We start from the raw sequence: 24,358 nt of genomic DNA on the forward strand, positions 1-24,358 counted from the left end.
TGTCATTCATTAAGAAACTAAAGGGATGGTGGTGGGGGGAAATCCAAGTTGAGGATTTTATTTTCCTTTCTGCTTTAACCTTACTGTGGTTTGAGTAATTTTTGCATGTTAGTTACTGGGAAGTGTGTTGTTCAGTGGTTAGCATAGGGAAGTGGGACTCAAGACATCTGGATTTGGTTCTTGACTCCATGTGTGAGATTGTGCCAGTCACTTACACTTGTCTGTGCTTCCCTTTACCCATCTGTAAAATAGTTGCAATACTCTCCTTCCCAGTGTGTTCTGAGTTTTATTCACATTTGAAAATCATACCGAGAAACTGTGATGAAAGGTGCTATTCAAGTATCTATCTGTCTAGGTTCCTGCTAAGTACCCATCACTATACATTAAGAGAGGAGAGGAAATTACTTTCCAGCATCTTCCTATAGAGGAGGGAGAGATTGAGCCAGAGTCCAACAAATAGGCTCTCATTAGTTCATTTTGGGGAAATATTCAGCTGAACATTCTCCTCTTTTAATGTATGTGTGTGAATTTCTCTTCATCCCCCTCTCTTCTTTTTTTTTTTTTTTTTTTGGTGTTGCTCTGGGTGCTATTGTGGGAAGATTAGGATAAAGAAATAAGTTTTATGTTTATTTGTAAGGGCCCGTGAGGTCTGTGATCATTGTCCCCTCTTCTGGAATTCCAGAGTCTTTGGCCAGTTGCTTAGACCGATCTCTCCCCTGCTCTTGTGAGCTTCACCCTTGAAGTTGACAGTGTCATTGTTCCAGTGGAATGTCACTACTGAGGGAGGTCTTGGTCCCTTATTGAGAGCACACATTGGCCCATTGCCATAGAAAGTCTTAAAGAAGAGGGCCAATATATTGGTTTTCTATGGGGAGGGAGGTCTGTGGAGAGAACAGAGAAGTGGGTTGATGAGCTCTTTAAAGCTGGTGTTGCCTAAGGGCCAGGCTGCTGCATTTTGGACCAGAGTATTTTTAAGGTCAGGACATTCATTGCCAAGTACAGCGAGGTGTGTGGACCCAGCCTGGAAGTCGCAATGGCTAGGATTGGCTAACCCATCATCTGCAACCGCTTTACTGGTCTCAAGTGACAGAAAGGCAGCTGTAACTAATTTGGCATCCAAAAACAGTGAAGAATTGAGAAAAACTCCCAGGATACAGTCTAACTGGAATATTTGATAGCAGATTCCTCATATGGTGGGAGATACAGTGGTAGTGGCAAGCTCTTCAAAATGTTTCCCTCTTCCCAGCAGTAATAGTATTAGCATATATGTCATAAATATGTCATATGTCATAAATATAAAGGGAAGGGTAACCACCTTTCTGTATATAATGCTATAAAATCCCTCCTGGCCAGAGGCAAAACCCTTTTACCTGTAAAGGATGAAGAAGCTAAGGTAACCTAGCTGGCACCTGACCCAAAATGACCAATGAGAGGACTAGATACTTTCAAATCTGGAGGGGGGGAACAAAGGGTCTGTCTGTCTGTGTGATACCTTTGCCTGGAACAGATCAGGAATGCAACCTTACAATTCCTGTTAGTTAGTAAAATACTCACCAGCAACCACACACCACACAACAGAACCACTAACCCAGGAACCTATCCTTGCAACAAAGCCCATTGCCAACTGTGTCCACATATCTATTCAGGGGACACCATCATAGGGCCTAATCACATCAGCCACACTATCAGAGGCTCGTTCACCTGCACATCTACCAATGTGATATATGCCATCATGTGCCAGCAATGCCCCTCTGCCATGTACATTGGTCAGACTGGACAGTCTCTGTGTAAAAGAATAAATGGACACAAATCAGATGTCAAGAATTATAACATTCAAAAACCAGTCGGAGAACACTTCAATCTCTCTGGTCACTCGATTACAAATATAAAAGTCACAATATTACAACAAAAAAACTTCAAAAATAAACTCCAATGAGAGACTGCTGAATTGGAATTAATTTGCAAACTGGATACAATTAACTTAGGCTTGAATAGAGACTGGGAGTGGATGGGTCATTACACAAAGTAAAACTATTTCCCCATGTTTATTCCACCCCCCACCGTTCCTCAGACGTTCTTGTCAACTGCTGGAAATGGCCCACCTTGATTATCACTACAAAAGGTTTCCCCCACCCACCCGCTCTCCTACTGGTAATATCTCACCTTAAGTGATCACTCTTGTTACAGTGTGTATGGTAACACCCATTGTTTCATGTTCTCTATGTATATAAATTTCCCCACTGTATTTTCCACTGAATTCATGCGATGAAATGAGCTGTAGCTCACAAAAGCTTATGCTCAAATAAATTTGTTAGTCTCTAAGGTGCCACAAATACTCCTTTTCTTTTTGTTAGTTAGTAAGTAATCTAGCTAGAAATATGTTAGATTTCCTTTTGTTTAATGAGGTAAAATAAGCTGGTAAAATAAGCAGTGCTGGATGGAATGTATATTCCTGTTTTTGTGTCTTTTTGTAACTTAAGGGTTTGCCTAGAGGGATTCTCTATGTTTTAAATCTGATTACCCTGTAAGGTATTTACCATCCTGATTTTACAGAGGTGATTCTTTTACCTTTTCTTTAATTAAAATTCTTCTGTTAAGAACCCGATTGCTTTTTCATTGTTCTTAACATACAAGGGTTTGGGTCTGTGTTCATGTCAAGGTTCCTCCCCCACTCTGAACTCTAGGGTACAGATGTGGGGACCTGCATGAAAAACCTCCTAAGATTATCTTTACCAGCTTAGGTCAAAACTTCCCCAAGGTACAAAATATTCCCCCCCGTTGTCCTTGGACTGGCCGCTACCACCACCAAACTAATACTGGTTACTGGGGAAGAGCTGTTTGGACACGTCTTTCCCCCCAAAATACTTCCCAAAACCCTGCACCCCACTTCCTGGACAAGGTTTGGTAAAAAGCCTCACCAATTTGCCTAGGTGACAACAGACCCAGACCCTTGGATCTTAAGAACAATGAACAATCCTCCCAACACTTGCACCCCCCCTTTCCTGGGAAATGTTGGATAAAAAGCCTCACCAATTTGCATAGGTGACCACAGACCCAAACCCTTGGATCTGAGAACAATGAAAAAGCATTCAGTTTTTTACAAGAAGACTTTTAATAAAAAAATAGAAGTAAATAGACATAAAGAAATCCCCCCTGTAAAATCAGGATGGTAGATATCTTACAGGGTAATTAGATTCAAAAACATAGAGAACCCCTCTAGGCAAAACCTTAAGTTACAAAAAAGATACACAGACAGAAATAGTTATTCTATTCAGCACAATTCTTTTCTCAGCCATTTAAAGAAATCATAATCTAACACATACCTAGCTAGATTACTTACTAAAAGTTCTAAGACTCCATTCCTGTTCTGTCCCTGGCAAGAGCAGCATACAGACAGACACAGACCCTTTGTTTCTCTCCCTCCTCCCAGCTTTTGAAAGTATCTTGTCTCCTCATTGGTTATTTTGGTCAGGTGCCAGCGAGGTTACCTTTAGCTTCTTAACCCTTTACAGGTGAGAGGAGCTTTCCCCTGGCCAGGAGGGATTTCAAAGGGGTTTACCCTTCCCTTTATATTTATGACAGTTCACCTGTACAAATTGGTGAGGATTCTTATCAAGCCCTCCCAATGAAAGGGGGTGTAGGACTTGAGGGGATATTTTGGGGGAAGTCGTCTCCAAGTGGGCTCTTTTCCTGTTCTTTGTTTAAAACGCTTGGTGGTGGCAGCATACGGTTCAAGGACAGGGCAAAGTTTGTACCTTGGGAAGTTTTAACCTAAGCTGGTAAAAATAAGCTTAAGGGGTCTTTCATGCAGGTCCCCACATCTGTACCCTAGAGTTCAGAGTGGGGAAGGAACCTTGACAGCATGTATTATGAGGGAGTCCTAAGTATAGAAGAAATTCTTAGCAGTAGGTAGTAATGCCATCAGAGCATATCGCAACATAAGAGGTTATGAAAACACAGGAATTGCATAGCTAAGGTGTCATTTTCCTCTCTTTTGCACTGCAGGCAGTATATCATTTAATAGGGGCCTAGGCTGCTGTCACATGAAAGCGCTCTTGTAGCCAGAGATCTTTGGAGAAAAATGCCAGAAGAGCACAAAGTATTATTATTATTTATAAGTGAAAACAATGGAAAGCTTTTCATGAATAAAATATGACTTAAATGATGTTGACCATGCATTGAGAGTCCATCAAGATACAGAATAAATCTTAATATGGCTCTGGCCCATTAACTCTTAGTTATTATATGTCATCTTTTCCAGATGTTCTTGAGTATAGTTCTCTGATACAGGAAGGCTTCTTAAAAAATGGACTTTCAAAAGATGACAGTGTTAAGGAATATAACTCTTTCTTTGATGGTGGGCAGAAAGTGTATTTTCTTAAGAACCATGTATGAAGATTTAAAAAAGACAGGTTTCAGAGTAACAGCCATGTTAGTCTGTATTCGCAAAAAGAAAAGGAGGACTTGTGGCTCCTTAGAGACTAACCAATTTATTTGAGCATATGCTTTTGTGAGCTACAGCTCACTTCATCGGATGCATACTGTGGAAAGTGTAGAAGATCTTTTTATACACACAAAGCATGGTGGGGGGAGGTATTTTTTCATGCTTTGTGTGTATAAAAAGATCTTCTACACTTTCCACAGTATGCATCCGATGAAGTGAGCTGTAGCTCACAAAAGCTTATGCTCAAATAAATTGGTTAGTCTCTAAGGTGCCACAAGTCCTCCTTTTCTTTTTAAAAAAGACAGACATGTTTAAGAATACCAAATGGAGATTTTTTTTTCTTTCTGTTTCTTGTGTGAACTGGGAGCAAAACCAATGTCCGGCACTATGACATTTCATGAGGATTAGTCAGTCCTCCCAAGCAGAATAACCACAGTAATGTGTCTGCGAGTAAGCCTTGCATTCAGGGAAAAGACTGGGAGGAAAAAAAAGGCTTCAAAAATATGTGTATTTCGTGATTTGTCTGCTTAGTCCAATAAAAGATATTACCTCACCCACTGTGCCCCCCTAATATCCTGGGGCCAACATGGCTACAACGACACCACGTATCTTTAAAAACTGCAGTCAAAGAGGAACAATACTGGTCTGGCTAGATCCAGCACAATACTTGACTGGCTAGCTCAAAAGAGGAAGGAGCTGCTTGTGGTACTGGGGGCTGGGCTCCGGGAACAAATAACAACGTTTAAAAGTTTAATGGCTAAGGAAGACACTGATTACAGTCTTGCTCTTTTCTGTTTTGAAATCTGATTTGCAGCCTCTTTCCTTGCTGTCATGAGAAGACAGAGCACATGAGCAATAACTGCAGAACTCCTCTAGGAAGTAAGTAAAAACAGACAAATATTTATGATGAATAATGTATATGCAATACATAATCTCTCCTTTCAGCATTTCTTGTCAGGATAGCATATTAGATGGATGATTATATCAGTTTATATTTATTTAAATCATATATGGGCAAGATTGGCCAGGATTTGAACCTGTGACCATTGTATTCAAGGCAAGAAGGTTCCACCTCCCACCGAGTCTGCACTTACAGGGGCTGCACTTGTTTAAATAGAGCGGTTCATTTACACATTCATGTTGTGTGAAACAGTTCGCTCATGCCTGTCACTACTGGCCATTAATTTTTAAAGTATATTTAGCTCTTGACAAATGCAAAGATGAATTTAGAATATTTATGCTTGAAATTGGAGCTAAACAATGGCAAGGAATTTACAAGAAGGGAGGAAGAATCGTCTTTGTGGCTAAAACACAGGACTAGGAGTCAGGTGAGATGGGTTCTATTTCTGGATCTGCCAGAGCCTTCCTGTGTGACCTTGAGCAAATCGTGTTTAATCTCTTTCTGCCTCAATTTTCCCATCTAGAAGATGGGAAATGGAGACCTACCACACCGGGGTGTTATGAGGCTGACATTACTAGTGACTGTAAAATGCTTTATGCTTCTCAAGTGAAAAGTGCTATAGAAATGAAACGTTTTATAAGCCGCAGTCTAGACAGGAGAAAACAGAGTGGCAACATGGTTTATATTTTCCTTTAAAAAAAATCTCTTCTGAATAGGGACAATTGCCATGAAGAATGTCAGTCAGGACCCCAAAATTCCTAGTCTTCCATTCAGACCACACCTCCTCTCCCCTCCCCATTTAAAGTACGGACCTTATTTATTAAAAAGACTGTCAAACTTCGCAAAAGGAAGTAAATATTACTTTAAATAGAGCAAGTAGTATTTGATTGATAGAAATTACTCTTCTTGTTACCACAAATGATTTGTGTCATGGACAAATTGTTTTGTTGCCGTTGATTTCAGTTACTATTTGTAATTGTTACAAACTATACATACACATTACACTTTGCAACTCTATTCAGCCCACCCCAACCCAGCTCGCCCCTTTGGGTGCAGACACTCCCACCTCAGCTGATATGCCAGGGCCAGATCCTGCAAACACTTTTGCAGGCAAATAACTTTTCTCAGTCCCCTAAGGCCAGATCCAAAGCCCACTGCAGTCAATGAGAGCCTTTCCACTGACTTCAGTGGGCTTTGAAGCAGGCTTTTTAGTGCATAGGGAAATATTGGTTCTACCTATTTACACAAGGACATTATTTGTAAGAGACAACAAGTCTTATTTAAACCTAACTAAAAGTATTTCTGAGGGAACAGGGCAAAGTAAAAGCACCTGTACTTGCAGGATAAAGGACTTTTATGGAATTGTGAGATTTTATGTTTAGTTTTTTGTCAGAACTAAAGCACAGAGTTCTTTCTTTACACCTTGCTCCAGTTGTGGAAGGATTTTGCATCAGCCTAAATAAGGATAATAATAATAATTATCAATGATTAATTAATACAACTCACTGAGTGTTTCTCGGAGACAACATAGCAAGGCAGAGTTTCAATTCCCTTCCAAGTGACTGTCTGGTAAAACCAAGTACAAAGAGAGAGAGAGAAAAAAGAAAGGGGATCAAGACACACACACACCCATATACAAGTGGCTCATAGAAAAGCTGCCTCTATTTATTGGTACCTTGTTGGTACTGAGAGCTATCCATTATGCTAGGCTGTGTTTGTTCTGCTAAAGTACAAATGGAAACAGAAGGAATGAACAGTGAAATGTTTTCTCAGAGCATAGATAAAGTTATGGCAGCAGGGTATTGAAGTATGTGACATTTATTAAGAAAGCACTAGCTGGTCACTTTTCACAAGCCATTGACATTTGATTATCCAGAAGCTGACTCACCTTCCATTGTTATGTAACAGGATTACTACATGTTTCAAGACAGACTATGGCTTTTTTTGTTTGTTTGTTTGTTTTGGTGTGTGTTCTGTTTGCAGACCTTGCTATGAAGAAAGAAGTCAGAAATGACTGATGTGGAGCCTGTGGTCACAGATTTTGCAGCATCGGGAAGGGCAGGCCGCCGAAATGCCTTACCAGATATTCTGGGCTCTCCTGCTGGGGCTGGGGCTGGGGCAGGGACTTCAGACCTGCCACACAAACTAGCTGAACTTTCTGTGTCACAAGGTAATGCCTACAAATTGGTGAGAACTAAGGGTTTCATGTAGTTATCCTCCATTTTCTTCCAAGACCTTCACCATTTCTCTCAGTTTTGTCGTCAAGTGCAATGGTAGTATTTCTTCTCCAGCTAGAACTAAATCTGCATCTGTTTTCCAAAGCAGCCATTAGTTGTGCCCATTAATTGGGACAGGTTAATTTTATACCAGACTTCAGCTAAAATTGCCGTATCCATCCTTATGCCCGTTGTTCGCTAGCTGGGGAGCTGGAATTATACGATGAATTCCAAATCCATGCAGCAGCAACAACAACAAGAAACAACCACCAACACCACAACACTGTTGTGCCACCGATCATCTTGTTAGTCAGTTACTTGCCTTATGTGCCAGATTCTCTTCTGCACTGGGGTCTCAGCACAGGAGGGCAAGAGGTGTCAGGAAGCCACTTGCAGCACCCCAATTCTGAAACCACAGCAGCTTTGGGCCCAACTCAAGCATAAATCAGCACCATCTAGGGATGTTCCTAACTTACTAGAGCTGGATTTCACCCCAGGGGACCATATTTCAGCTGTGAATTTGTGGAGGAGAGCTGTGTTCTGCCTTGTCCTCCTCTGCCAGGTCCACCCACGAAGGGGTGGTGAGGGGACAGCTACACCAGCTTTACCCCAGCTGAGAGTTTGCTCAACTGAAGGGGATTCTCAGCTAGTTTCTGGCCCCTGGGGGCTCTCAAAGAGAGAAGCTGTTCTTATTATTTATCTTCCATGATTGTCTTATCTGCAGTTTCATATATCTCTGAGGTTCTATAACTGATATTTCCACCCCACTGTGGATCACGGGGGACTTGCAAGAGGGTAATGAACAGGCAGACCTTTTCTCAGCAGATCCCACAGGAAGATAGAGCACTTACGTAGAGGAGCAAAAAGGTATCAACTTGCCACCTGCTGGCTTGAAATGAAAAGGGTGGAGAAAGAATCAGAAATTTTGGATGTATGTGTGTGGAGAACAGAAGCACAAAGTTAAAGGGCAGAGCATTATAATGTAGACGGGGAGAGAGACGGGCACAGAAAGAAGAATTATAGAAATGTAGGGCTGGAAGAGACCTCGAGAAGTCATTGAGTCCAGCCCCCAATGCTGAAGCAGGACCAAACAAACCTAGACCATCCCTGACAGGTATTTGTCCAACCTGTTTTTCTAATGTCTATCCTAAATCTCCCTTGCTGAAGATTAAGCCCATAACCTTTGGCATGGCTCCCAGTGCGGGTGCACTGTCTACATTGGCGCTTTACAGCGCTGCAACTTGCTGCGCTCAGGGGGGTGTTTTTTCACACCTCTGAGCGAGAAAGTTGCAGCGCTATAAATTGCCAGTGTAGACAAGCTCTTAGTCTGGGCCCAGTTCCTTTCCCCAGTACAGTTCTTGTTAGTTCCAGCTCAGGTGGTAGCTAGGGGATTTCTCATGACTGGCAGCCCCCTTTGTTCTGTTCCACCCCCTTTTATATTTTTGGCACAAGGCGGCAATCCTTTGTCTCTCTCTTGGTTCCCACCCTTCCTTCTAAATGGAAACGCACCAGGTTTAAGATAGATTCCAGTACGAGGTGACATGTTCACATGTCCTGTGAGACTTCATTACTCACTGGCACCCAGGTATACAGGAAGGCTCACAAGTAAACAGAGCCATTCACAACCAATGTCCTAGTTGATGGGAGCCATCAAGATTCCAAGCCACCATTAATGGCCCACACTTTGCATTGTTACAATAGTACTTCAGAGTAATACTTCATATTTCTAGTTTCAGATACAAGAATGATACATTCATACAAATAGGATGAACACACTCAGTAGATCATAAGCTTTGTAATGATACCTTACAAGAGACCTTTCGCATAAAGCATATTCCAGTTCCATCACATTTACACTTATAAACATATTTCTGTCAAACATATTGAGTGTAATGTCACACGGGGCTGGCCTGTGCCAGCTGACTTGGGTTTGTGGGGCTTGGGCTGTTCAATTGCAGTGTAGAAGTTCAGGCTCAGACTGCAGCCGAAGTTCTGGGACCCTCCCACTGCACAAGATCCTAGAACCCAAACCCCAGCACAAGCCCCAGCATCTACAATGCAATTAAACAGCCTTTTAGCTTGAGTCTGAGTCAGCTGGCATGGGCCAACCATGAGTTTTTAATTGCAATGTAGACATACCCTAAGAGTCCACTCCACCACATTCTTGATAAATATAATGAGAATTATTTATGTTGGCCAACGTATAAGATTTCATTTTACAAGAACTGTAATAAATCTTTCTACTCTGAGCTCAGCATGGGTCCCTTTATGCTCAGACTGGGGAAAGGGGAGCTGCAATAGTGTAATGAGGGTAAATGCAGGTAAATGGAGATCACCAACTTTGCATTTGGGGAATCTAGAGTTTAGTTTTGGTTCATTTACCCACATCTCTTTTTTTTTTTTTTTTTAACCACTGCACCACTGGGAAGCTGCCATTTCGATTACTGAATGGGATGTAGCTGAGAACACTGTGGATTTGGGCTGTTATTCACAGCTGGAGCTGTGGAGGTGGAAACACTGCATTAGCCAAGCCCAATGAAATATTCATTGGTTTAAAAAAAATGTATTAAGCTTTATATAGTTAGGCACAATCACCCTTGAGAGAGAGAGAGAACTAAATTGAATAAAATAGAGTAAACAAAACAGCTGGAGATCAAGAAAGATTCCTCCCATTTGTTTCATTTTAGCCTCTGGAAAGCTTAGTTGTTGGGGGGAAAAAATGTGTTTCTTACCTGAAGCAAATACTCTCCAGCAACCACGCACCACACAACAAAAAACACCAAGCCAGGAACCTATCTTGGCAACAAAGCCCGTTGCCAACTCTGTCCACATAGCTATTCAAGGGACACCATCATAGGACCTAATCACATCAGCCACACTATCAGAGGCTTGTTCACCTACACATCTACCAATGTGATATATGCCATTATGTGCCAGCAATGCCCCTCTGCCATGTACATTGGCCAAACCGGACAGTCTCTACGCAAAAGAATAAATGGACACAAATCTGATATCAGGAATCATAACATTCAAAAACCAGTAGGAGAACACTTCAACCTCTCTGGCCACTCAGTAAAAGACTTAAGGGTGGCAATTCTGCAACAGAAAAGCTTCAAAACAGACTCTAATGAGAAACTGCTGAGCTTGAATTATTATGCCAACTAGATACCATTAACTTGGGTTTGAATAGAGACCGGGAGTGGCTGGGTCATTACCCATATTGAATCTATTTCCCCATGTTAAGTATCCTCACACCTTCTTGTCAACTGTCTAAATGGGCCATCTTGAAAGCTTATGCTCTAATAAATTTGTTAGTCTCTAAGGTGCCACAAGTACTCCTGGTTTTTTTTGCGGATACAGACTAACACGGCTGCTACTTTGAAAACAGCTCAATAAAGTTCTTACTTAGTGGCAGATGACCCCAGTATGGCTTCTTTCTCAGCCAATCAGCACTAGCTGTGCAAGGCCTAAGAGCAGAGGATAAATTATCTGTCACCACCGTCACTCTAAAACAGTGGTTCTCAAACTTTTGTATTGGTGACCCCTTTCACATAGCAAGCCCTCCCTTACAAAATTAAAACCACTTTTTATATATTTAACACTATTATAAAAGCTGGAGGCAAAGTGCAGTTTGGGGTGGAGGCTGACAGCTCGCAGTCCCCCATGTAATAACCCTATGACCCCCTGAGGGGTCCCGACCCACAGTTTGAGAACCCCTGCTCTAGAATTAGAGCTAGCTCATTGCAGCTGGATGCGAGCATGAGCAGCTCAATCAGGGTGCTAAGCAACTCATGAAGGGGCTGCTCTCAACTTCCAGTAACTTCTCTGGTTGTTGAGGGGGCTCAGCACCTCCAGCAGTTGCTCAGAATCCTGCAGAATGGAGCTTGTGATGCTAGGGAGCACTGGCTCCAGAATTATGCTTAGTTGCATATTTTCACTCTGGTGGATATAAGATACACAGTTCTTCTTCTTGCTAATGGTAGTTTTATGGCAAGTTCTCCGGGCTGCTTGCTGAAAATTTACCACTTAGGTTCTGACAGTCAAAATTCATAAGACTCAGAGAGCTCCACAGCCAAGTACTGTATACTTAAATCAGAGCTACCTGGTCTGAACAGATCCCTAAAAGCCATAGTCTGCCCTAAATTTGAGTGTGCAAATCCCATTGACATCAGCGGATATACCACCTGTGGCTTGAGGGCAGTATAGTTTTAGAAAGGGCTGCTGAGCAGTAAAGAAAACAAAATAGAGGGCAGTTTACATTTACTTGTATACTTAATCAGTGGTAAAGAATTAACAGTATAATACGTCAGAAGATATACAGTAGAATTCTATTTTAATGATCTTTTCAGGCTACCATGGTTTTGTTGTATTCAAAGGATCACTCTAACCCAGTCCATAAAAGAGTACACGTTCTAAATCAGAAAGAAAATCTTCACCTTGCAAAGGCAAAGTGGAGTCTATGAAGCATTTCAGTGCTAAGAAAAGTCAGTCATACCATAACTGGCACCCCCATAAATTGTAACATTCTCTGTCTGTCTGCAACCAAGCAACACTCAGAGATATGAAATTCTTTCTTATCTTTGGAAATGACAGGAGAAAAATCAAAGAAATTATCTCCAGTTTTAATCTTACAACAAAATACCCATTGATCAGTATAAGCACAGGGCAAGCAACTCAGCATCAATAGGGAATTGCTGTTGGAAAATGAGATGCAAGTCATATCTGTCTAAGCTATCTATTCTAGCTGTCAAGTGGTTTTGCTAAAACATCTGTCACTGTGGTAGTTAAGAGCTAGCAGTGATCAGTAAATATTTATCTTTGATTAAATGGCCAACCTCTTGAATGAGAATGCATGCTGCTGGGAGTTTTATCATGTATTTATTATGTCTCTTTAGATGAAGAAGCAGAGGGTGGAGAAATATCCGAAACCATGTTGGAAAATCCAGAGATAGAAGGAAAAAGCAGTGCCTCCTAATCTCTAGAGACTGTGGATTTACAATGTCCATCAACAGACTTTACAAATGTTCTGTTTTTCACAGATTCCAAGTCCTAGTAGAAACTGTAGTGGTCTGGGCAGGACTATGCAACACAATTGTGTCTGGATGACATTAATTTGCAGCTACTAATTAGGGTTTTCCTGCTGTTTTCTACTGTAGTCCATCAAAAAGCAAGTAATCTACAAATCTCAATCGGGAAAAAACTAAAGAATATATGTGATTTTTTTTTAAAATTCTTGTCAGTTGCACCATATTGATACTAAGCCAACCAAACCCTTTTTGATAATTTCAATGATTATGGTTAACAGCTGTACAAAACAATAACCATGCTAAATATAACTCCTGATTAATTTTCCAAATTATTTTTTTCAGTGACACCAAGTCTTGTTTCCCATCCAAGATGAGATTATGTCAAGTGTACTGGGATGCAGATAGGGAGGGGATGTTTCTGATCTTTAAAGGTAGAAGAAACACACACATCCATGATGTACAAACTTTTGGAACTTTGAGGTTTTTGTTCTCTTTGAGAAGAGAAATGGGGTGAAAAAGCCTTGAAATAAAACATTTTTTTCCATATGCTTCTTAAAACACCAAAAAACTTTTTGAAAATCTCTTCAGTTTATTCAACCCTATCCCCAGGCAGATAATCTCTGGGTTGTTCTATTCCCAACAATTATACTACTTCTGTCTTTTCTGTACACAGCCTCAATATTCTATTTGTTCAGATGTATTTAAAATAAAAGAGCAACATTTGTAAGTGATTTAAATTGTTTACTCTCACCCTGGATATTAAATAGATCCCATCTCTTTTGTCTTCTTGAATCTTTGATGTACCTCCTTTATGGCAAGGAATGAATCAGAAGTACCATAATACACAATGCTTTTGTTTCATTTGTGGTTTTTTGGTTTGTCTATTTATGATGGAGCTATTCCATTCATTCTGGGTTTACTAAAATATATTTAAACAAAGACTCTCTGCCTGCACTAAAAGATCCTCCATGTTTTGTTACAAAGATTGTATCCCTGAAAATATTTTGCATGTATCCCTTTATTATTCAGGATATGGAGTCACATAAAGGCATGCACTTCTGTTGAAATCGGAGTCAATGGTCATTTGAAATTCTTACAAAGGTATAGAGTGCAGCTAATTCTGATAATCAGGCACTTTTATTTGCACACTGTGTTTCTGTTGGAATATGGCTTACAGGTGGAGGTATTAATGATACATGAAAATTGGCAATACTCAAAGGATGATGATCATAAATCCCACACAGAGCCAGAGCAATGGGGCTTTATGCTGCTGGCTGTCCTATAGAGGGAGAGGGGCATGAATGCACACCCTAGCCTAGAGGCAAGATGGAGGGCTGCATCACAGTCAGTAGGCCAGTCTATAAGACAGCAAAGTGATCTTTTCTCTGCCTAATTCAGAGGAGGGATTTGAATCCATATCTCCTACCTTCCAGGTGAGTGCCTTGATCTCCAGGCTCATCAGAATCATTCTCACACACACTCTCTCTTTGGTTCAATGTATATTTAAGTATTTCTACAAAGTGGAACAACTTCCTCAGGAGAAATTGAGAGCAGCCCACCCTAGAATAGCCTATAGCCTAGCAGTTAGGGGAATTCTGAGTTCAAATCCCTAGTTCAGAACAAGGAGTCAAACCTAGGTTTCCCTGCCTCCGAGGCAAATTCCTTAGCTATTGGGCTATAGGTTATAAAGTGGGGACACATGCTGTTTCCTAGCCCTGAAAATCTCTTCCCTTGCCAACAGGGACATGTGGAATTTGTTGGCCAGAATCGAGTCACCAAAACTGAATTTTTCAGCAAACAAATGATTTCCCCCCAAACTTCATCCAGCTCTAGTAGAGACGGCTGTGCCTGTGCAGCCCCTATGCAGACATCACTGGCCATTGGACTACACAAGTGCAGATTCCGTTGCTATTTCCCTATCCAGACTACTATCTTCCCTCCACATCAGCTCATTCCTAGCTGGCACAGAGTGTGCAGAGGCACCCCTGCACAAATACTGTGCCTTCACATCCCTTTCCTCCCAGTCCAGGCAAGCCTTGTGTGGGCCTTTCAGCAAAGGAGGAGTTTCCCCCGAACTGAGCGGGAGCTGAGCTCTGCCACTTCCTGCTGACCCCTGTCCAACAGGAACTAAGTCCTATAGCTTTTCACAAGTTATAAAAACACTGTTCCGCTAGAACAAGATGAAAGCGCTGCCAAAGGTTGAAAAAGCAAAGGAAATGGCATCAGAAAAGCAAAGTGGAAGGATTAGACAACAGGAATTCAAAGTTGGCATTGCACTTGCAATGCCTGGTCTGACTTGGTTCTGTGTCCCAGTCCCCATTTCAGGCCTTCATGGCAGCCTGCTCCAGCAAGGTACTTAATCATGTGCCTAACTTTGAATACCTGAGTAGTCCCATGAAAATTAAGCAGTGAAGTACCATTACGTGGGACTTCTCACATGCTTAAAGTGAAGCAGGTGCTTCAGCCTATATGAATTCCCCTTCTTTTTCTTCACATTTGGAGCACTGGCTATTTTGAACACTGCACCTTACAGTACATTGACAGTGAAATCTGGGTTACATGCATTGATGTTAAACAAATGCTTTCATTAACCGAAGGTGTTTTGCAGGAGTTTTCTGTTAGAATGCTAATGAAACGAATCAATGGGACATAAGGTCCAATATGGCACACACATACACATGTGCTTAATTTTATATGACAGTAGTCCCATAATTGCTCACACGTGTAGAGTTAAGCATGTGCTTAACTGTTTGTAGGATCATGGCTTTCATGCTCAGAAACTCACACGAGGCACGCAGCACCTTGCAGGGTTGGGCCCTAATTTCTCTGGGATGCTTAAAAAGACATTGTGACGTTCCCAAGAGTGACACAAAGCATGGGCACCAACCTCAGGGCAAACTGTTAAAAAACAAGGGCCCAAACCCCAAATTGGTCATGAGTTTTAAACTGAGATTTCACCAACCAATTGCACTAAGTGCCAACTCCTCAGGGGCACATAGCCTTAAATGGAGTCACAGACAGTCCCCTTGGATACTCCAGTCTGTCTTGTCACCCACGTGAGCATATCTCTGTGATAGATGGCCCTTAAAACGAAAATTCACAGCAATATTCAGGTTACTCCTAGTCCCAAAGGACCAGTCACTTACCCCAGGTCAACTGCACTGTAGCTTGCACATCAAGGACAAGGTTTGAGGCCAATCCTATAACAAACTTTGTGAAGATTTATTAAATAGGAAAAGGAAACTAGAGAGTTATTTACAAGGTTAAAGCAAGTGAATATAGACACATGAATGAGTTATAGGTTTTAAAAGGTAATAGAGGTTTCTATAATCAGCAAGCTCTGTTTGTTCTTTAGGGTTAACCCCAGCTAAGCAGCTGGGGCTTTCTTGAATATACCTAGGAAATGCCTTGCCCCCTACAGAATTCCAGTATCAGAGAGATCCTTAGTTCTTTTATGGGATCTCAGCTGCTAACTCTGGTGGTGGGAAGAGTCCACTTATGTGACTCACATTCACTGAGAGATCAGAACAATAAGAGTCTTTAGTCCATTTGTTGACTGTTCCTCAAATCAGAAGTAGGGAGTTTCCAGTTGTAAGATCCAACCATAGCCTGTCTGGTATTGATGGGACTCCTCTTTCGGAGGGGGGGGTGGTAACAATTTTTGTAGAAGAGCAGCTCTTCTCACTTAATTAATGGCCCTCTCCTGTGCGGTGATTGATACAGTCACAGAGGGGTTCACACTATACCCACCCAAATATTACAGTATAATATGGAATACACATATTACAACTAAGATTAATGCATGCAGCAACTCACTAATATTCAACAGAGTCCAAAGACTAAACACTTGCTTGTCATTCTAATACTTATTTTATCACTATTAACCCACAAGTGAACCAGACAGATTTCAGCTACTTCTCTGTCAGTCTTCAGTTGAATCATGGGGACCTTGGCATGAGCTGGCGCCTGGTCTGCCAGGGTACAGATGCCACTGAGACAATGTAGTATAGAAATAAACAAGGGAAAGGAGTAAATCTAAAATAGAAAACTGGTTACCTTCATCTAAGGAGATGAAAAAAAAAACAGCAACAAAACAGGATTTTTTTAAACATGACTAAATTCAACAGGGTCAACATATTTAATCTATCCAGAAAGTATTTGGTGCCAGCTTTACATACAAGGAGCAACATTGCGAACGGTCAGCAATGGGATTTCTCATTTATACAGTAACCACTTTAAGGCCCTGATTCAGCCAGGTTTCTAAGCAGATGCCTAACTTTAAGCATGAGACTAATCCCACTGAAGTCAATGGGCCTACTCACATACTTAAAATTAAGTCCATGCTTAAGCGCCTTGCTGAATCAAAGCCTTAAACCTTTATTATGGGTAGTCTGATACATGTTGCACAAAGCATCGAACCCAGTTTCCACTCCAGCCAATTTGGTCCAAGTGCTGTACATTATTGGAAGCTTCCCCTATTGTCAGTGTAAATGATGCATGCTGTTCTGTGAATTTATGGAGCAAAGAGAGCAATTCTGCTACAAAGCAGGAAAAAATGTATCTATTCTGATGTGGCTTTTAGTGTTTAATGGAGCAATTATTCATTTTCAACTACTCACTATGAAAAAAAAGCATTAGTTCATTATGTGGTAGATATATTTAATATGTTCTGGGTATTTTGAGTGCTTACAGAGTCAGCCTTGAAAGCTCACATATCTCATTGGAAAGCTAATGTTCCTTGGCTATGACCTATGGCTTTGCTGTCAGAAGATACATACGATATATAGGCAAACATACTGGATCGTCTCCTGGTCTAAATAGATGTATTTCAATTTACATCCTGCATGGCAATACATGGGCGAATATACTTTTGGGGAGATTTATTAGAATTTTCTCAAATTAGAAAGAGCAACTTAATGAACAGAATTCTTGGATTTCTAAAAAGCAATTTATCTGCACTTAATATATCTATTCCTCAGCTGGCTGGACTTATGCCATATGTTTTGTATTGGTAGAGTATTGTATCCACCATGCTTAGAAAAAAGGTGATTGATGGAATGGGAAAAGTACACAAGGTTTGTATGGCGGTACATTTCAAAAGAGACTCCAGAATAGCTCACATTATAGCTAACTAAAGGCCACATTCAGTTCCCAGGGAGTGAAGTCAAAGGACGTCTTGCCCATTGACTACAATAAAAGTTGGCTCGGGCTGTAATTGCAGCTGCTGTTTAGGGATCATAACCCAGATACAGTAGTAGCAGTGGCTGAAACCTTATGTGTGTTCAAAACAGAGATAAATGGCCCCTAACAGAGCACAATACAAAGAAGGGTGATTTGGCTAAGAAGTCCTGAACCTTGCTTAAATCTGTGTTTACCATGCTCGTCAATAAATCTTGAAATGCATCTCAACAGGAATCAATATCATCCTATTATCTTCCCTGCACGGCTGCTATTGAAATAAATGGCAGATGATGTACTGTATACTCTCTACCATCTGTGTTACTACTTTATGTCAGTAGCATTTACACTGACAGGTCATTTTAAAAATGTTTGAATGTTCTTGTGTAAACATCACACAGCTGGAATTAATATTACTACAGCAATTTTCACATTGTCAACATCCTCACAGTTATGGCATGATGTCCTAATGGCTGAAGATCCGAGTTACATAACAAGGCATTATACATCCTTTGTTATCATTCCCATATAGTGACAATGTCTGGATATGTGCAGTGTAATTGTACTTGTGTTAGTCCTAGCATATTAGAGAGAAAAGATGTTGGTCCAATAAAAGATATTACCTCACCCTCCTTGTCTGTCTAAATGTCTGTGCACAGTCACACGGAGACATGAACCCAGAATATGTGATGGTGCAGCGTGATAGAAAGGTTTTCTGTAGCATAGGCTAGCCCTGAGAGTGTGTGTGTAAATAGTATGGTGCAATGCATTGAGGAAGCCTCTGAAAGACATGAGCAGAAACGTGCTGTTGAGACTTTAAAGGTCCTAAATTCCCATCCATTGTTGTGCCTTCCACCAGTTAAGGACAAAAATAGACAGTATTGCCAAGATACTGAAGCACAGCTTCAGTGCTGGGGTGAGCATGTGTGAATTAATGAACAAATCCCCACCAACAGGTAAACTGCAATGTAATCAAAAAATGAATCCAGCAGAAAACAGGCCGGTGACGTTAAAGGAAGTGATGCTTGTGGTCAAACAGTTACAAAATGACAAAGTACTTTGTCTTGATAGTTCATCAGAACTACTAAAGAGTGGAGTCCTGGATTTAGTTCTCTGCCTTCATAGAGTTGTCTTAAAAGTTTGAGAAACTGGTCACATTCCAGAAGATTGGAAATCTTTTTTTCAAAATAGGAGAGTTGATCAGCTTACTCAAACTCTAGGGGAATAACCCTGCTGTCAGTCTCTGAGAAGGTGTTTATGATCGTACTCCTGAACTGATTGAAATACTGTCTCAACCCAAAAATGAGAGACAACCAGTGTGGTTTCCATACAGGTTAATCTACGGTCCATTCTATATATGCTCTATGGAATGTTAAATAGCTAGAGAAACAACAGGAAGTTAACATTGTGTTTATAGACTTTGCAGCTGCTTTTGACTCAGTGCATCTATCAGCACTGTGGATATTGCTAAAGTAGTGTGGGGTGCCAGAGGACTTAATGTACCTGATGGAGGAACCGTACTACAGTCCATTTAGCTGTGTGATGGTCAACAGTTGTATTACAGGCTGGTTTTCTGTTGAATCAAGAGTATTCCAGGGATGCATTCTCTCACCTACATTATTTAATGTTCTAATAGACTATCTGATGACAAAATTGACTGAGGTGTATGAGTAGGAGGTGTGAAATTTAAAGATTCATCCTTAGAGGATCTCAAGTATATGGATTATATTGCCTTACTTGGAAGCTGCTGATCAATTACAGCTAATGCTGGAAGAACTGTGAAAGACTGCAGATTCCATGGGACTTAAAATCAATGATGATAAAATCAAAGCTGTGCATGCTGTGACAAAATGGCCGATGTTAGTACGGTGGGTCCTGCACTTTTCTTCGTGGGGGGCTAAGATGCCACCCCTTGCCCCTGTTCTTGGGGCACCGAGGGCCCTGTTAGTGGCCCCGGGAAGGTGATAAAGGAGGAAAGCGGGGGAGGGGTCTGGGTTTGCTCCTTACTCTGAGCCCGAGCCCCAGCCCCAGCCCCAGCCCCAGCCCCACTCACCTGTGAGTTCTTACCCTCTTCCCCCTTGGGTGGGGTACCTTCAGTCCTTAGACACTGTAAGGGTCTCCCTTACTTCAGTTCTCTGATCTTTCAAGTCTCACAGCATACCTCCAAGCTCCAGTCCTCTCTCCTTCCCCCTGTCTGCCTGAAGCGGGGGCGTGGGGGGGGGGGGATATTAGGTTCCTGACAGGGCCTTAATTGACAGCAGATGCTGCAATTAACCTGTAACCACCCTCCCTAGTCTACAGGGATCCATGCCTTAATTAGCCTTGGGCTTATATATTTTCCCTCTAACACACTACCACTGCTTCCTGGCCCTTCTGTATCACATATTGCCCCCCCCCCCCGAATAGCCATACTGGGTCAGATAAAAGGGGTTGGGCTAGTTGGGATGAGAGACAGTGGTTTCATAACAGGCTGTCCGCGTTGCTGTGTTGGCTTCCAGCTCTGTGCTGTATCTGGAAGTGGAAAGGTTATAGGGATAGAAACCATCTAGTCACTCGTGCATTTCTCTCCTTGTTTTGTGCATCCATTGGAGTGGACCAGGGTCTGTCACAAGGGTGAACCACCACCCAAACAGGTAGTACCGTAGAGTCTCCATGGCCCATTTAACCGCTAGGCATTTCTTTTCTACTACTGAGTACCGTTGCTCCCTGGGCAGAAGCTTTCGGCTAAGGTAAAGGATTGGGTACTCCTCCTCCCCCACCGTCTGTGAAAGGGAGGCCCCAAGTCCTACGTCTGAGGCATAGAATCATAGAATATCAGGGTTGGAAGGGACCTCAGGAAGTCATCTAGTCCAACCCCCTGCTCAAAGCAGGACCAAATCTCCAACTAAATCATCCCAGCCAGGGCTTTGTCAAGCCTGACCTTAAAAACATCTAAGGAAGGAGATTCCACCATCTCCCTAGGTAACGCATTCCAGTGTTTCACCACCCTCCTAGTGAAAAAGTTTTTCCTAATATCCAACCTAAACCTCCCCCACTGCAACTTGAGACCATTACTCCTTGTTCTGTCATCAGCTACCACTGAGAACAGTCTAGATCCATCCTCTTTGGAACCCCCTTTGAGGTAGTTGAAAGCAGCTATCAAATCCCCCCTCATTCTTCTCTTCCGCAGACTAAACAATCCCAGTTCCCTCAGCCTCTCCTCATAAGTCATGTGTTCCAGTCCCCTAATCATTTTTGTTGCCCTCCGCTGGACTCTTTCCAATTTTTCCACATCCTTCTTGTAGTGTGGGGCCCAAAACTGGACGCAGTACTCCAAATGAGGCCTCACCAATGTCGAATAGAGGGGAACAATCACGTCCCTCGATCTGCTGGCAATGCCCCTACATATACATCCCAAAATGCCATTGGCCTTCTTGGCAACAAGGGCACACTGTTGACTCATATCCAGCTTCTCATCCACTGTAACCCCTAGGTCCTTTTCGGCTGAACTGCTGCCAAGCCATTCGGTCCCTAGTCTGTAGTGGTGCATGGGATTCCTCAGTCCTAAGTGCAGGACTCTGCACTTGTCCTTGTTGAACTTCATCAGATTTCTTTTGGCCCAATCCTCTAATTTGTCTAGGTCCCTCTGTATCCTATCCCTACCCTCCAGTGTATCTACCTCTCCTCCCAGTTTAGTGTCACCTGCAAACTTGCTGAGGGTGCAATCCACACCATCCTCCAGATCATTTATGAAGATATTGAACAAAACCTGCCCGAGTACCGACCCTTGAGGCACTCCACTTGATACCGGCTGCCAACTAGACATGCAGCCATTGATCACTACCCGTTGAGCCTGACAATCTAGCCAACTTTCTATCCACCTTATTGTCCATTCATCCAGCCCATACTTCTTTAACTTGCTGGCAAGAATACTGTGGGAGACTGTGTCAAAAGCGTTGCTAAAGTCAAGGAACAACACCTCCACTGCTTTCCCCTCATCCACAGAGCCAGTTATCTCGTCATAGAAGGCAATTAGATTAGTCAGGCATGACTTGCCCTTGGTGAATCCATGCTGACTGTTCCTGATCACTTTCCTCTCCTCTAAGTGCTTCAGAATTGATTCCTTGAGGAACTGCTCCATGATTTTTCCAGGGACTGAGGTGAGGCTGATTGGCCTGTAGTTCCCAGGATCCTCCTTCTTCCCTTTTTTAAAGGTGCATCTGTTTGGAGGATGAATTCCTTTTTGAAATCTGGGGCTATGAGCACTGGATGGCTGCAAAGGGCCGTCCTTAGGTCTGTGAAAGCTTCTTCTGCTGCCTCGGTCCACTTAACTATCTGCAGGCCCCGAGCTCTTATTAGGTCTGTCAGAGGCGCTGCCCTTGTGGTGAAGTGAGGGATGAACCGTCAATAATACCCTGCTATCCCTAAGAATGTTCTGACTTGCATTTTGAGGATCGGGCGAGGCCATTCCTGTATTGCCTTCACTTTGTTCCATTGGGGCTTCACTTGGGCCCTTCCAACTACATATCTGAGGTATCTGGCCTCGGCTAACCGTATTGCACATTTGGATGGGTTAGCGGTGAGGCCAGCCTGTCTCAGAGCATCCAGTACTGCTTCCACTTTCCCCAGGTGCTTCTCCCAGTCAGGGCTATAGATTACCACATCATCTAAATAGGCGGCAGCATACCTGACATGGGGTCGAAGTAATCTGTCCATCAATTGTTGGAAAGTCGCGGGGCCCCATGGAGCCCAAAAGGGAGGACGGTATATTGGAAAAGGCCATTGGGTGTAGAGAAAGTCTTTTTTTCCTTGGCGTCCTCAGCCAGGGGGATCTGCCAGTAGCCTTTTGTCAAGTCCAAGGTGGTCAAGTATCGGGCCTTGCCTAACTGATCCACCAGCTCATCAATATGTGGTATTGGGTAGGCATTGAATTGGGATACCTCGTCTAACTTCCGGAAGTCATTACAAAACCTCAGGCTGCCATCAGGCTTGGGGACCAAGACAATAGGGCTGGACCACTGGCTGTGTGATTCCTCAATCACCCCAAGTTCCAGCATCTTTCTTACTTCTGCCCTAATTTCTTCTCTTTTTGCCTCTGGTATGTGATATGGTTTTATCATCACCCTTGCTCCGGGACAGGTGACGATGTGGTGTTGTGGTGTTGGAATAGCATTGTATGGCCTGGTTGTCTTGGTTCCGCTGGATCATTTTGATGACCTGTGTTCATTGTTCTGGGGCTAATTCGGGGGATATCTTTACCTGACCTTGTGGGCCATCTGCCTGGGATGGAGCTGGCAGCACAGCCAGGCATGTCTCCCGATCAAGCCAGGGTTTCAGTAAGTTGACATGGTATATCTGCTCTGGCCTTCTGCGGTCTGGCTGCTTCACCTTATAATTCACCTCCCCAACGGCTTCCATGATCTCATACAGGCCACGCCAACTGGCCAGAAGCTTATTTTCTGTTGTTGGTACCAGCACCAGCACCCATTCTCCTGGTTGAAATTCCCGATGATTGTAGTAGGTTTGTTGGGCCTCCTGTGCTTTCTCCAAATGCTTTCATACTATGGGGGCCACTTGGGCTATTCGTTCTCTCATCTGGGCTACGTGTGCAATGACGTTCTTCCCTGGGTTGGGTTGTTCCTCCCATTCCTCCTTCGCGATGTCTAATATGCTGTCGTAAATATAAAGGGAAGGGTAAACCCCTTTGAAATCCCTCCTGGCCAGGGGAAAGCTCCTCTCACCTGTAAAGGGTTAAGAAGCTAAAGGTAACCTCGCTGGCACCTGACCAAAATGACCAATGAGGAGACAAGATACTTTCAAAAGCTGGGAGGAGGGAGAGAAACAAAGGGTCTGGGTCTGTCTGTAGTCGTCTTGGCCAGGGACAGAACAGGAATGGAGTCTTAGAACTTTTAGTAAGTAATCTAGCTAGGTATGTGTTAGATTATGATTTCTTTAAATGGCTGAGAAAAGAATTGTGCTGAATAGAATAACTATTTCTGTCTATCTTTTTTGTAACTTAAGGTTTTGCCTAGAGGGGTTCTCTATGTTTTTGAATCTAATTACCCTGTAAGATATCTACCATCCTGATTTTACAGGGGGGATTTCTTTATTTCTATTTACTTCTATTTTTTATTAAAAGTCTTCTTGTAAAACACTGAATGCTTTTTCATTGTTCTCAGATCCAAGGGTTTGGGTCTGTGGTCACCTATGCAAATTGGTGAGGCTTTTTATCCAACATTTCCCAGGAAAGGGGGGGTGCAAGTGTTGGGAGGATTGTTCATTGTTCTTAAGATCCAAGGGTCTGGGTCTGTAGTCACCTAGGCAAATTGGTGAGGCTTTTTACCAAACCTTGTCCAGGAAGTGGGGTGCAGGGTTTTGGGAAGTATTTTGGGGGGAAAGACGCGTCCAAACAGCTCTTCCCCAGTAACCAGTATTAGTTTGGTGGTGGTAGCGGCCAGTCCAAGGACAACGGGGGGGAATATTTTGTACCTTGGGGAAGTTTTGACCTAAGCTGGTAAAGATAAGCTTAGGAGGTTTTTTCATGCAGGTCCCCACATCTGTACCCTAGAGTTCAGAGTGGGGGAGGAACCTTGACATGGTGGCACAGTGGTGG

General features: G+C 42.5%; 1 protein-coding gene across 1 annotated transcript in view; it reads left to right on the top strand.

Annotated features, from left to right (window-relative positions):
• PKIB (cAMP-dependent protein kinase inhibitor beta) overlaps positions 1–13,338 on the top strand; it is a 108,582-nt gene extending 95,244 nt beyond the window's left edge. Inside the window, exons 2-4 of the mRNA XM_073335183.2 lie at positions 5,259–5,323; positions 7,329–7,515; positions 12,457–13,338. Of these exons, the coding sequence (XP_073191284.1) occupies positions 7,356–7,515; positions 12,457–12,536 (240 nt within the window). The 5' untranslated portion in view covers positions 5,259–5,323; positions 7,329–7,355 and the 3' untranslated portion in view covers positions 12,537–13,338. The remainder of the gene's footprint in view (positions 1–5,258; positions 5,324–7,328; positions 7,516–12,456) is intronic.
• The last annotated feature ends 11,020 nt before the right edge of the window (positions 13,339–24,358 follow it).

Source organism: Lepidochelys kempii, chromosome 3 (genome assembly GCF_965140285.1).
Source record: "Lepidochelys kempii isolate rLepKem1 chromosome 3, rLepKem1.hap1, whole genome shotgun sequence".
Lineage (NCBI taxonomy): Eukaryota > Metazoa > Chordata > Testudines > Cheloniidae > Lepidochelys > Lepidochelys kempii.